The 13,387-nt window shown below is 39.1% G+C and overlaps 1 protein-coding gene across 7 annotated transcripts in view; it reads right to left on the bottom strand.

Annotated features, from left to right (window-relative positions):
- LOC136858684 (ATP-binding cassette sub-family C member 5) overlaps window positions 1–13,387 on the bottom strand; it is a 299,980-nt gene that overhangs the window by 50,820 nt on the left and 235,773 nt on the right. For all 7 annotated transcript variants that reach the window (XM_067138409.2, XM_068225666.1, XM_067138411.2 and 4 more), the window contains one exon: window positions 7,187–7,316. In XM_067138409.2, coding sequence (XP_066994510.2) covers window positions 7,187–7,316 — 130 coding nt within the window. The remainder of the gene's footprint in view (window positions 1–7,186; window positions 7,317–13,387) is intronic.

The following is a 13,387-nucleotide window of genomic DNA, read 5'->3' as shown; positions in this document are numbered from 1 at the left end:
TGATTTTACAGTTAGTCGAGGTTTGATGCTTAATTTGATGATGAATATCAGTATGCGCATGGAAGACAAACAATTTCAACCAAAAAGATAATTGATTTTCATTGCTTCAAGGTCGGGAAGTGAGAAATGAAGAAATATTTGCTTTCTCAAACAGGAAACTCATATCATATGCCAATCAGTTTTAATATACCACAAAGTCAAACAATCGATAAGAAAGGGAAATTGAATGATATCACATGCATTACTGGAAGTGGAAAATAACTACAGTATATACTGCAAAGTTTGCTTTAACAGCTGATGGCAGAAAGCTTGCACTTTATGTTGTTCTGAAATGAAAAACAATGCCAAAAGTAAAATTTCTGCAAGGGATCCACATTCATATCCAAGATAAAGGGTGGAGGACATATCACTCATACAAGATTGGATACTAACAGATTGGGGAAATCGAGCAGAGTCTCTCTTTTGATGCCCAGCCCTCGTTATGTTGGACAGTCTTTGTGGTTACCCGATGGAAGACGCTAAGAGATTGCTGGAGACCATGAAGACCAATCTGGCAGAGATTCATGATGGACTGACATGGGCACTTCAACCCTGGTACGTTTCAATAAATAAACCATTTAAGGGTAATGTGTGACAACTCTATCAGTACTGGATAGTGGAAATTATGCACGGAGTTGCCCCAACAGGCAAGATTCAGAAACCTCCTGTGGAACTCCTTTATGAATGCATAATGCGCACTTGGGACATGATTTCTGCAAACAGGATTGAAAAGAACTTCAAAAAAATGAGAATCTTGAAGAAGCTGCATAGGAGGGAAGACGACTTCTTATGGAGAGATGTGAGCAGTGATGGCAGGAGCAATTCTTCCTGCAATACCAAAGACTATTTGGAACAGATACTGATGGCAGTTGTGTACAGTTTCATTCATTTCAATCACAGGCAATGCCTTGAGTCACTTATAACTTAAACTTCATGAGAAGTATGATAAAAGAAAACACAATGTATATAAACAGACTTGAAATACACAAAAAAATTACACCACCCAGAAAGCCTATAAAAGGTAAGACTTCTCTTTTCCTTTTTGCCAGTATGTGGTTGGTACTTTAATTCATATTTAATTCACTGCTCATAACAGGAAGACTATTTCCCAGTGCCCGTACTTCAAATCCGCGTGTCCAACTTGCCTGATGTAGTCTATTTGATTGATGATAAGAAAACTTATGCCATTATTATATGCCAAATGACAATAACTGTAAATAAACTGAACCAATTTTGTGCATAGTATGTTTGAGGTATCTTAAATTTAAATTAACTGTAAATAAAATTCCTTGAATAATTTACATACCCAAATTTTTCACTTGTACTTTTAGTTAAAAAAAAAAAAAAAAAAAAAGCAAGTTAATTATGCAAGAAAATACAGTGTTTATTCTAGTTTCTACTTATGTATATACAGTAGAGTCTCGCTCAACCGACCTTCGCTTATCCGACACTGGTAGTCTTAATTAGAACTTTAGGTGGATGCAATTCTGGGACACGGGGTGTGGAGGGTGCGACTGTGGGACAAGCACTGACAGTCATGCGGTAGGATTGTCCAATGTAGTATTGGTTGGGTGCGGATGTTATACAGTAGTTTTCATATCCTCTGTGAGTATGGCGAGTAAACGTAAGAAAGTGATTGTTTCTGTGGAAGACAAGTAGAGTGGGTTAAAGAGACTGGATAAAGGGGAAACTCTCCAAAAAATGGCTTCAGATTATGGTGTTGGACGTGTTACAATGGGAGACTGGAAACATACGAGGGAATAAATTGAAAAGTGGTGTTCTACGAGAGCAACAAGTGATGCACTGAAAATTAGGAAAAAACAATGGAAAATGTGAGTACGAAAAAGTAAGTGAAGCACTATTTCTTTGGTTCACTAAAAACCAGGAGAAGGGCTTGTCAATATCTGGCCCCATTCTGCAAGAAATGGTGGTGTATATCCAGAAGGAGTTTACTAAAGGGACCCTAATTTTACTGCCAGTGCTGGGTGGCTTGATCGGTGGAAAAAACGGTACGATATTGGGCAGCTTAATATCTGTGGAGAAAAACTGTCAGCTAAATCCGATGATGATGTGAAATTTAAAAGCCAATTTCAAGAAATAATTTTTGCTGAAGGATTAACCGGTGATCAGATTTTTAATTGTGTTGAGACTGGGCTGAATTTCAGGATGCTGACATCAAAACTCTTGCAGCCCAAGCCAAGACTCTGCACCTGGTTACAGGCGTAGTAGGAAAAGAGTACTGCATCTACTGTACAATTGAATTAATAAGTCAATAAATAGAGTCCCGTAAAACATAGTACATAATATAGTATAGCCTTCCTGTTTGTTTTCGTTCATTTTCAAAGTTACTCCGTATTATGCGACATTTTCGGTGATCCGACGTACTCCAGGTCCCGTTTAAGTCGGATAATCGAGACTCTACTGTATCAAATAGTCAAAATACATACTGTATGGAAGATGGAAAGTGAAGGTCCTTTTTCACATAGTATTAGAATGGGCCTTAGAAGAGTTACAATATTATAAGAAACATTATATAAAGACTTTATCTTAAGCCTGGTAGAATTAGCAGAGGCCTAAAGACTATTTGGAACAGATACTGATGGCAGTTGTGTATAGTGTTTCATTCGTTTCAATCATAGGTAATGATTCACTTATAACTTAAACTTCATGAGAAGTATGATAAAAGTAAACACAATATATGTAAACAGACTTGAAACACACAAAAAAGTTACATCACCAAGAAAGTCTAATTTCTAAAAATATTGCATACAACACATGTTCCATTAACTAATCAGTATTGGCTTCATAGCTAAATGGTTAGCACGCTGGCGTTTGGTCCAAGGGATCCCAGGTTCGAATCCCAGTTGGATCGGAGATATTTTTCATCGTTTAATTCCTCTGGCTCAGGGCTGGGAGCTTGTGCTGTCTTCATCCTTAGAATTCTTAATAGGTACAGCCCTACCCTTACAAATATGCAGGTTGCCTACTGGACACCAATTCAAAAGACCTGCAGCAGGCCTCTCCAGAGGCCGTAAGCCATTATTATTATTATTATTATTATTATTATTATTATTATTATTATTATTATTATTATTATTACAAAGGCCCTCTTCCATTCTTCGGTCCTCTTCGGCCTTCGTGCTTCAGGTGCTGCATTCTCTGGCATTACTTCCCACTTACATATCTTCTGCCTATAGATGATTTTGTCTGCAATGTCCACTGAATCTACCTGCGCCCTTTCCAGATTGAGTTTAACTTGCATCATCCATAGTGTAGTGGTCTTGACCCCCTGGATGCATCTGAGGATTCTGAACGCAAGTCTAGATTGTGTGACTCTGCTTACGTGTCCATAAAATTTTAGTTGCCTTTTTCGGATGTCTGCTGCGAGGTTAGACAACCTCTCTATGGTATCCCTGGAGTGAAGCCTGTACCCTTCATTTGTGAGCTATGGGCTGATAATTATCCTGATGATTTTTCTTTCCTCTTTGAGTAGGTTCTCCAGATCACTTTTGGTGTGTAACATCAGGGTCTCATTTGCGTATAGCACTTCCAGTTTAATAACAGTGTTGTAGTGACAAAATTTGGCAGAGGTGGGCAAACATTTTTTGTTGTAGATATCCTGTGTTTTGTATAAGGCTCTCTTCATCTTCAGTAACCTAGTTTTCTGCGCAATTTTCTCTTTTCTGGTCAGCTCGACCACTTTGCCTAGGTACTTAAAGTGTGGGACTCTGTTGAGCTTGCCATATTTTGTGTTCAAAACCGATATATCAAATTTTCTGCAGAACAACTCAGTCTTTTGGTAGGAGATATGCAGGCCTACTTTTTCTGCACACTCTTTAAGTATATCTATCTGTCTGATTGCAGTAGTTTCGTTATCTGTTAGTAGTGCCAGATCATCAACGAAAGCAAGACAACTGACCTCTAGCCCATCCTTCCTTCGTCCTAGCCGCACTGGCTTCCAGCAGTTTTGTATCTTCAGCTCTTTCTCCCATTCCTTGATGACTTTATCTAACACTAGGTTGAAGAGGAGCGGTGAAAGACCATCACCTTGACGAATGCCTGTCTTGATCTCAAAGGGTTCAAGTATTTCCATCATGAATTTCACTTTAGATGTCATGTCTGTCAATGTCTGTCTGATCAGGCGCAGTGTCTTGCTATCCAAACCTTGTTCGTGAAGGATGTTGAACAACGACTGGCACTCAACAGAATCACAGGCCTTTTTGTAGTCAACAAAAGTACATATGACTGGAGTGTTCCGGAGGGCTTTGATTTTCAAAGTAGTCTTTAGGTTGAAGATTTGTTCTGTACAAGAGCGACCAAGGTGGAAGCCTGCCTGGTATTCACTAATCTTATATTCCAGCCGATCCTGTGTCCTTTGACACAGGCATGCTGAAAGGATCTTGTAAGTTACTTGTACTAGTGAAATACCCCTATAATTGTTCACATCTGTGCAGTCACCCTTTCTGTGCAGTGGGTGTATCAGTGTGCATTTTCCATTCTTCTGGCAGCTGTTCTGATATCTAGATGTCCGTGATAATCTGCATTAGTTCTCTCAGCAAGTTTGGTCCAAGGTTTTTCAACAGTTCGGCACTATGCCATCTTCCTCAGATGCCCTGTTGTTTTTGAGTCTGGGAATATGTTGGTGGATCTCCTCTTGAGTCGGAGGTGGGGAGTCAATATGTCTCTCTTTGGGTTCTTCCACCTCGAATCTCTGTGTGGGCTCCGGACAATTAAGAAGTTCTGAGAAGTACTGTGCCAGCATCTGGCAATTCTCCTTATTCGTTAGTGCCAATTTTCCACCATTTTGCCTAAAGCATAGATTCGGTGGTGTGTACCCTCGGATGTGTCCTGCAAAAGTCCTGTAAAAGTCCCTTACATTATAATTGCGGAAATTTTCCTCTATGGAATCCAGCTGGTCCTTCATATATTTCCTCTTGGACTGTCAGATTATTTTTGCGGTTGTTTGTCATGTTTCATTGAAAACTCGAAAGTTTTCTGGGGTTGGTTTGCTGTTGTATTTCTGGTATACCAATTTCCAGGTGATGAGTGCATTCTCGCAGTCAGTGTCCCACTAGGGAAGTTTGGTGTTCTTCCTCAGAGGAACGAGGGCTTGTGCTTTTTCTGTGATTTTTTCGGTGGAAATGTCAGCAGTCATAAGCTTGTTCTTGTTCCCATGCTTCAGTCACTCCAGAGTCTGCAATCTTCTTTGTCTCAAACTTCTGTTGAGGAATTTTCTTACAGACATTTCTCTTTGGGGTGTGCTTGATTTTGACACGTGTAAGGTCTGAGTCGATGTTGGCTCCCCTGTGTATCTGTATGTCGTGGACCTCTTTCTGCACTGGGTATGAGACTGCCACACGGTCTATTTGGAACTCACTTAACTGATGGTTTGGGGAGCACTAAGTTCTGTTTTCTGGGGTGTTTCCGGAGGGATGTCGACATCAACTTGAAGTTGTTCTGCTGGTCGAGTTCTATGAGTCGCATGCCATTTTTGTTAGAAAAATACAGATTAATGATTATTATTTCATGATTATGATTATTATTATTATTATTATTATGATCATCATCATGTAACTAGTGCACAGCCGCAGTGAGAAGACCCATTCCAACACTATATCAGATTCATGGTTACCTCAACTGCATGACTGAATCATGCTAGCTGAAAGGGCTGAGCTCAGTACAGCCACATCTAACCCTGCAGAAACAGACAATCTGACACACACAAAATTTTTATATCTGAAAACATTAATCATAAATACTATATTGGCCCAAACATAAGACAGCCTCACATGTTCTAAATGCAGATCAGTGATTGATTGATTGATTGACTGATTGATTGATTGAACTTTTGGAAGGTATGTACAAGAAAAATTAAGGCATGAATGTAATTACAATATATTCAAGCTCTTCCATCACTAAAATAATTTAATAAGCCCTGAAGTAAATCAAAGAACAAAAGTTTTATTTTAATATAACAATATGGTGGGCCTTCCTTGGTTTTATTACGTAACGTTAATAGGTAACCAAATTTATCGAGGTAATCTGCCAGTAGACATTGCACAATAGTAATGGGATGTCACAAATACAGTCCCAAACACCACGTCATTTATTTAAACCACCCCAAGCTTGCCTTAAATTCGGTTACCATAACTTTTAACTCGCGTACCAACTCCAAAGTCTTCATTCTAATGTTGCAACTTTCTGGATAGACCTAGTTTTGTTTCTCATGTATGAATCAGTAAAAAGACTATCAATTTTGCTAACTTTTCCTGTCTTTGACCCTCCAAATGCTTCTCTTTAAATGCCATGGGCATTAGGCTATGGCTAGACAAGCATTTTCAAATGTAACATTTGTCTGATAAGTAACACAAGAAACATGTACATAGTGGTGTAAAATATCATGTGGCATGGAAGTTTATCAAGTAATATCGAAGTACAAAGTCGTCCTCAAGGTCACAACACAGTCACTCGTCTAAACCCAAGCCCTAAAACAAAGGCAACTGCATTAAAAATACAATGTATAGCTGGCATGTTCTTGGAAACTGTGTCATGTAAGGCATACGCTTAATAACCATGTTATTTAACATACAGTTTAGCTGAGGTGAATACAAAATAATGTTGCATTCATTTCCACAAAAACTTATATTTAATAATGCCCATCTAACTGTAGCCTTAATTTTTCTTTGTTTCTTCCCTGCATCATCATATGTTACACTCAGAAATAACATTTTTGCTTATACATTATTAGTATGTTTTGCTTTGCATGAAACTCACAATTTGAAGTACAAATACATTCCACACAATCCACCATGACTGGAATAGTGACCAAAACTGAATGCATTAACAAAATGATGCCAACCCAAGCAACAAGAGATCACAAGCCACAAACTGGATAAAAATCATTACAGCTCGAGAAAATTTGGTTTTGCATAACCTTAAACTCAACTGCAATGTGTCTGGCAAATCCTGTTGCTACAAGCCATTACAGTACAGACCTTCACAAAACAGGTCTGTAAATGTTAGGCTGCACATATAAGACTACACTTTAAAGTGAAAAACACTTGGACCAATACAGTACTTCTATTTCATGGTTAGAGGGTTATTGCAGATAACTCCTCAAATGGAGATAACAGAGTAGACCACTTACCTTCATCCATGTCTCTGGAGAAGAGATTCTGAATTCTTCCAGTAGGAGTAGTTTCAAAGAAGCACATAGGACTCTGCATAATTTTGGACAGCAGCTTTTTGTGAAGATTAGTAGAAGCTCGTAAAGTTGCCTAAGAAAACATGAAAGATACTTCATTTCATTCGTGAAGTATATAGCGCGAGTACAGAACTGAGACTGTGACTCAAATGAGTAATTTGTTTGTTTTTAAACACCGAGCGAGTTGGCCGCGCAGTTAGGAGTGCGTAATTGTGAACTTTCATTCGGGAGAAAGTGGTTTGAACCCCACTGCCGGCAGCCCTGAAGATGGTTTTCCATGGTTTCCCATTTTCAGACCACGCAAATGCTGGGGCTGTACCTTAATTAAGGCCACAGCCACTTCCTTCCCACTCCTAGCCGTTTCCTATCCCATCATTGCCGCAAGACCTTTTTGTGTGGGTGTGATGTAAAGCAACTTGAAAAAAAAAATAGTTATTTTAAAAACCCCAAGTCTAGGATTGTCAACTTGTGGAAAACAAAAGAAACTGAATAATTAATAATGTAGAGTTTATTTACAACTTTATTTTTCTCTTGATGAAAAATATATCTTGACTGAAGAAGTTATGGAAGAATGTAATTGACTTGCGCATCCATTTCCATAGCGTAACAGGTAGCTTAGTACTACCAGAGGTTTAAGAATGGCAGGAGGGCTGGTATGTGATTAAAATGGGATGTGCAGCTCACCTTCATTGGGGGTGTACGTGAAAGAGCTGTACCAACTCAGGACAAGGATATGAGTTTACTTACTATGGACTTGTATAAAAATGTTACAATGTTTAGACCAGTTTAAAAATTCATGACATGGATTCCAAAAACGAATGAAGAATATTTTTTCTTCTTCCTGGCCTTTTTTCTATCTACTTGGGTTCAGCACTACATGTGGATTAAGCCCAGTTTTAACACATTGTTGTCCGGGCACGCGCTACTCCATTCTTTCCTGTGGACTGGCAACAGAAGCACACCTAGCATGAGAAGTAGAATGAAATATAAATACATGTAACTTTTAAATGACATCAAAATGACCTGTAAATGGTTCTAGGACTCTGCTTTCATTCTTATTTGTCCATCCATCAACCTCACTGTCCTAGCTATCACTGACAACTTCACTCGTATTATTGTCGCCGTCAACAGACTCGTCTGAACTGAATGTTGCACTTTCACTTCCGTGCGTATATTTCGATGTTGATGGACACACATCTTCACAATCACTAATACTCACATGTTGGCAATCACTAGGGACATCAGATAAACTATCAGCATGCAATTCTCCAAATATTTCATCATCGTTCGAGCTGTCTTTGCTACGGCGCGCCATGCTGACACCTGACAATACACTCGGTCACTCGGTACTGAGTGTTATGAAACCACACTTCCTGTGCCAAAAGCATTGTCAAGAAAAGAATATATCTATCTAAATTACGATCAACAAAGATTTTAGTTTGTAAACAACACAAAATATTTTGATTAATAAACGGCGGAGAGGGTAAAATCACTCAAGAATGAAGCAATGTGATAAAACATTAATTTACGTAGCTGGTCGCCCGCGCACCAATACGAAACTATGTTAATTAACGTAGCCTGTCATTAATGTGTTAAGGCTCAGTTTCTTTCCCGATGCCAAGCCCATACTGCGTGTTTCTGTGGAGGCTTGTAGTGTGACGTGTTGTATGCAAATAAAGATGTGTACTAAGACAGACACAAACACCCAACCCTAAGCAAGAGGAATTAACCTGGTGCGGTTAACATCACCAGCCCAGCTGGGAATAAAATCCAGGGCCCTCTGAAAAGAAGGCCATTACACTGACAATTCAGTCAAGGAGCTGGACAAAGAAGAAAGATTACATTAAATAAACATTAAATTCAGTTACCATTTATAAATGAATACTTTCAATACTCTCTTATTTTAACATGGGCCCTGGCAGCGAACTGGGTCTTTTTCCTGAATTGTAACACATTTTTATGCAACAGCGAAACATATTGCACACCTGATTTTTGTATCCTCTGAAGCTGTTAGCCATCCAAAATGAAGATATTAATTCACAACTACATATAGAAAGTAATTTAGTTATACTGGTTATGAAAAACAAAGAAAATTGTATGGGAAATTTTTTTTATATTAAAGTTATGCCAATAAGATTGCTCAAACAATTTTTTTTTTTTACAAGTTGCTTTACATCACACCGACACATTTTATGGGGACGATGGTATAGGGACGGACTAGGAGTTGGAAGGAAGTGGCTGTGGCCTTAATTAAGGTATAGCCTCAGCATTTGTCTGGTCTGAAAATGGGAAACTATGGAAAACCATCTTCAGAGCTGCCAACAGTGGGGTCTGAACCCACTATCTGCCGAATGCAAGCTCACAGCTGCACACCTCTAACCACACGGCCAACTCGCTTGGTACTCAAACAATAAAAATGAATCCTTTAATATGGCTACTTAAGCCCAAAATAAACACAATTACAATTGAAATACAAAATTTACCTATTTATGATTAGTATTACTGGTATGGTAGTCCTGAAAACATTGGGCTATACACAGTCCATCCTTGCACTCCTTGCACCACCATCTACTGTTTTTTGCAGTACAGGTGAATCATCAGCCTGAGTCTCTTTGTTTAAAAGAAAAAATAAACCCAAGTTTCTGTACGTGAAGTATTTCTATCAATTGTATTCGGAGTAAAATAATGCAGCTAAAAACTTGCATTTGAAAGTGACATTACAAATAAAAATCTTGCCTGAATTATCACTTGATATGGTATCTGGTTCATAAGCAGTGTCTGCATCACGGTAATTTATTTCTGAACCCACTTCTGCTGACAAAATATCACTATCACTAAGCCAGCATGAGGACATGTTTATACAGTAACACAGCTGACAGTGTGAAGGATTTGATGCGGCAATACACCAAGTGGTTTGGTTTATTTATTTATTTATTTAGTGTATGACATACAAATACGTTATTACAAATGAACAACAATAACCAATGAACCAATCTGCAAACAAATATCTAGATCTTGTATGTACTCAATACATTTTGGGGTTGCCATCAAGAAGTCTTCATATGGCCCTCCATATGCTCTGATGCTGCATTCCTCCCTGATGTGTTTAATAGTTTGTCGCGGTGCACCACAGTCGCATAGTGGTGAGGAGAGCATTCACCATTTAAAAAGTGAACCCCCACATCTTCCGTGTCCCATCCCGAGTCGGTTGAGCATTGACCATACCTTGCGGGGTTGATCAAACCCTGGAACTGTCTTATCGATGCACGGCATTTCCAGGCATGCAGCTGCAGCATTTTGCATCCATTCTTCCCTCCAGGAATCGGTAATGTTAAACCTGATGTGATTGATCTCGGCTGCAAGAGGCGGATGTCTCGAACGAAGTCGTTTGATTTTGAGGTCTGAGATGTCAGAGTGTACCGGTAGTCCAGGGTTTGCTAGGATCTTGTCGTATTCTCAGATCAAAGCTACTTTCCTTCGCAGGTTAGGGGGTGGTATGTTACTTAGGACAGGCAGCCAGATGGTGGGAGTAGACCTGATTGTTCCTGTAATAATGCGCATAGTACTATTAAGTTGGACACCAACTTTGTTAGTATGGGTGCTGTTAAACCATACTGGTGCGCAGTACTCCGCTGCAGAATATACCAAGCTCAATGCAGACGTCCGCAGAGTTGTGGAGGATGATCCCCACATGGTTCCACAAAGCTTTTGTAAGATGTTGTTTCTTGTTCTCAGTTTCGCAACAGCTTTGTGAGATGTGATTTAAACGACAGGGTCCTGTCTAGCGTGACTCCCAGATATATTGGTCCCTTATTGTGGGTAAGTTGTGTACCAGCAAAGTAGACTTCCAGAGTCCTATTGGATTGTCTGTTGTTGAGATGGAAGCAAGTCACCTCAGTTTTTGATGCATTAGGTCGAAACCTCCATTTAAAAAAATACTCTGCAAGCACAGACAAATCAGATGTTAGAGTTTCTTCCATTGGTTCGAAGTGAGTGTGCCTAGTTTTAATGGCCCAATCATCAGCATATCCAAAATTTTTTGCTGACAGTTTCTGGCATATCAGCAATGTAAAGGCTAAAGAGCAGTGGGGCTAGGACAGAACCTTGAGGGAGACCATTTTTAATTCTCTAATCTAATAAAATAAAGCACATTAGATACAAAAACGCCTCACATTATAGCAAAATCCCCCTTTTTTATCTTCCTCTGTAATTTGGTCACCGGTACCGGTATACTGTTCATAGTCAGTTTATGGAAATCTTCAATCTTGTACCGCGTAAATTAGGCCTACATGGACTTTTAAAGGTTAAGTTGAACTCGAGAATATGGTTTGGAATGTAAGTATCAATCCTCAAGTTCTCAAATACATTATATTCAATTCTGCCCGTCACTAATCACAATCAAATTGGAAAGAGAAGAAATATCATTAGCACTTCTGAAATTACAGTTATTCGCGACCTTGAGCTCAGCTGGAAAGCGTGCTCGCTGTACAAGTCAGGACGACTGCGAAATAATACGTTTTTAAATGTAAAATACGCAATAAAACTACTGCAGTTTTTATAATATTTTAACACAAAAACGTGAAATTCCCAGTCTCATATTAGGACCAAAACAGTAATAAGCAGACCGAAAACCTCCCATGGCTTTATGTATGTAAGGTGCAACATCTGTTCTGGTCTCGATAACATAACCGTATACGATAATATTAAAATACTAAATTTGTGTTAGGTACTTAAAGACAGCTTTGATTCCTCCTGAAAGCCCAGTGACTATACAGCGCCGTGAAGGAAGTGCCAAAAATCTGTTCGGCGAAACACTCGAAATTTTTAAAAAAAAAATAAAAAAAATAAACATGTAACTCTGGACGTTTTGCAAGTATGGCCATTTGACAAAACTCATTCTGTCTTCAAGTAGGGCTGTCGAAATGTGCTCTGTCTCCTTCCAATTGTTATGGATGCTCTCTGCTGTATGATTCCGAGGGTTCTCTAAACAATACCACCCGAATACGATGCTAAGATGGTCCCTTATGTAAGTTCTACACCGATCGCTTTTCCAGCACGGTACAGTACTTCCTCAAATGATCACAATGATGGGACGTTATCACCAAGATCCATAAGTATGCCGTTGCCTTCCTTTCGTGAGATATGGTTTCTTGAAAAAAGCGTGATCGAGGATTTAGCGTTGATGGGACTGAAATTTCTGGATGGTTGATCCGGGAAATTGTTTCTTCAAGGAATGGATAATGCAGGATTTTTACAACGTTATTTAATTAGGATGCTCGCAGGACCACGTAATTTCCAGTATTGACCTATCTAAGGCATTTGATAGGGTAGATCATGGAAGACTACTGGCAAAAAAGAGTGTTATTGGACTAGAAAAAAGAGTGACTGAATGGGTGGCTATATTTCTAGAAAATAGAACTCAGAGAATTAGAGTAGACAATGCTTTATCTGACCCTGTAATAATTAAGAGGGGAATTCCTCAAGGCAGTATTACTGGACCTTTGTTTTCTTACATATATCAATGATATGTGCAAAGAAGTGGAATCAGAGATAAGGCTGTTTGCAGATGATGTTATTCTGTACAGAGTAATAAATAAGTTACAAGATTGTGAGCGGCTGCAGGGTGACCTCGATAGTGTTGTGAGATGGACGGTGGGCAATGGTATGATGATAAACGGGGTTAAAAGTCAGATTAAGAGTTTCACAAATAGGAAAAGTCCTCTGAGTTTTAATTACTGCGTTGATGGGGTGAAAGTTCCTTTTGGGGATCATTGTAAGTACCTAGGTGTTAATATAAGAAAAGAACTTCATTGGGATAATCACACAAATATGATTGTTAATAAAGGGTACAGATCTCTGCACATGGTTATGAGGGTATTTAGGGGTTGTAGTAAGGATATAAAGGAGAGAGCATATAAGTCTCTGGTAAGACCCCAACTAGAGTATGGTTCCAGTGTATGGGACACTCGCCAGGATTACTTGATTCAAGAATTGGAAAAAATCCAAAGAAAGGCAGCTCGATTTGTTCTGGGTGATTTCCGACAAAAGAGTAGCGTTACAAAAATTTTGCAAAGTTTGGGCTGGGAAGACTTGGGAGAAAGGAGACGAGCTGCTTGATTAAGCGGTATGTTCCAAGCTGTCAGT

Source organism: Anabrus simplex, chromosome 1, assembly GCF_040414725.1.
Source record: "Anabrus simplex isolate iqAnaSimp1 chromosome 1, ASM4041472v1, whole genome shotgun sequence".
Taxonomy (NCBI): Eukaryota; Metazoa; Arthropoda; class Insecta; order Orthoptera; family Tettigoniidae; genus Anabrus; species Anabrus simplex.
Note: the sequence above shows the minus strand (reverse complement) of the source record. Positions and strands in the feature narration are given on the sequence as shown.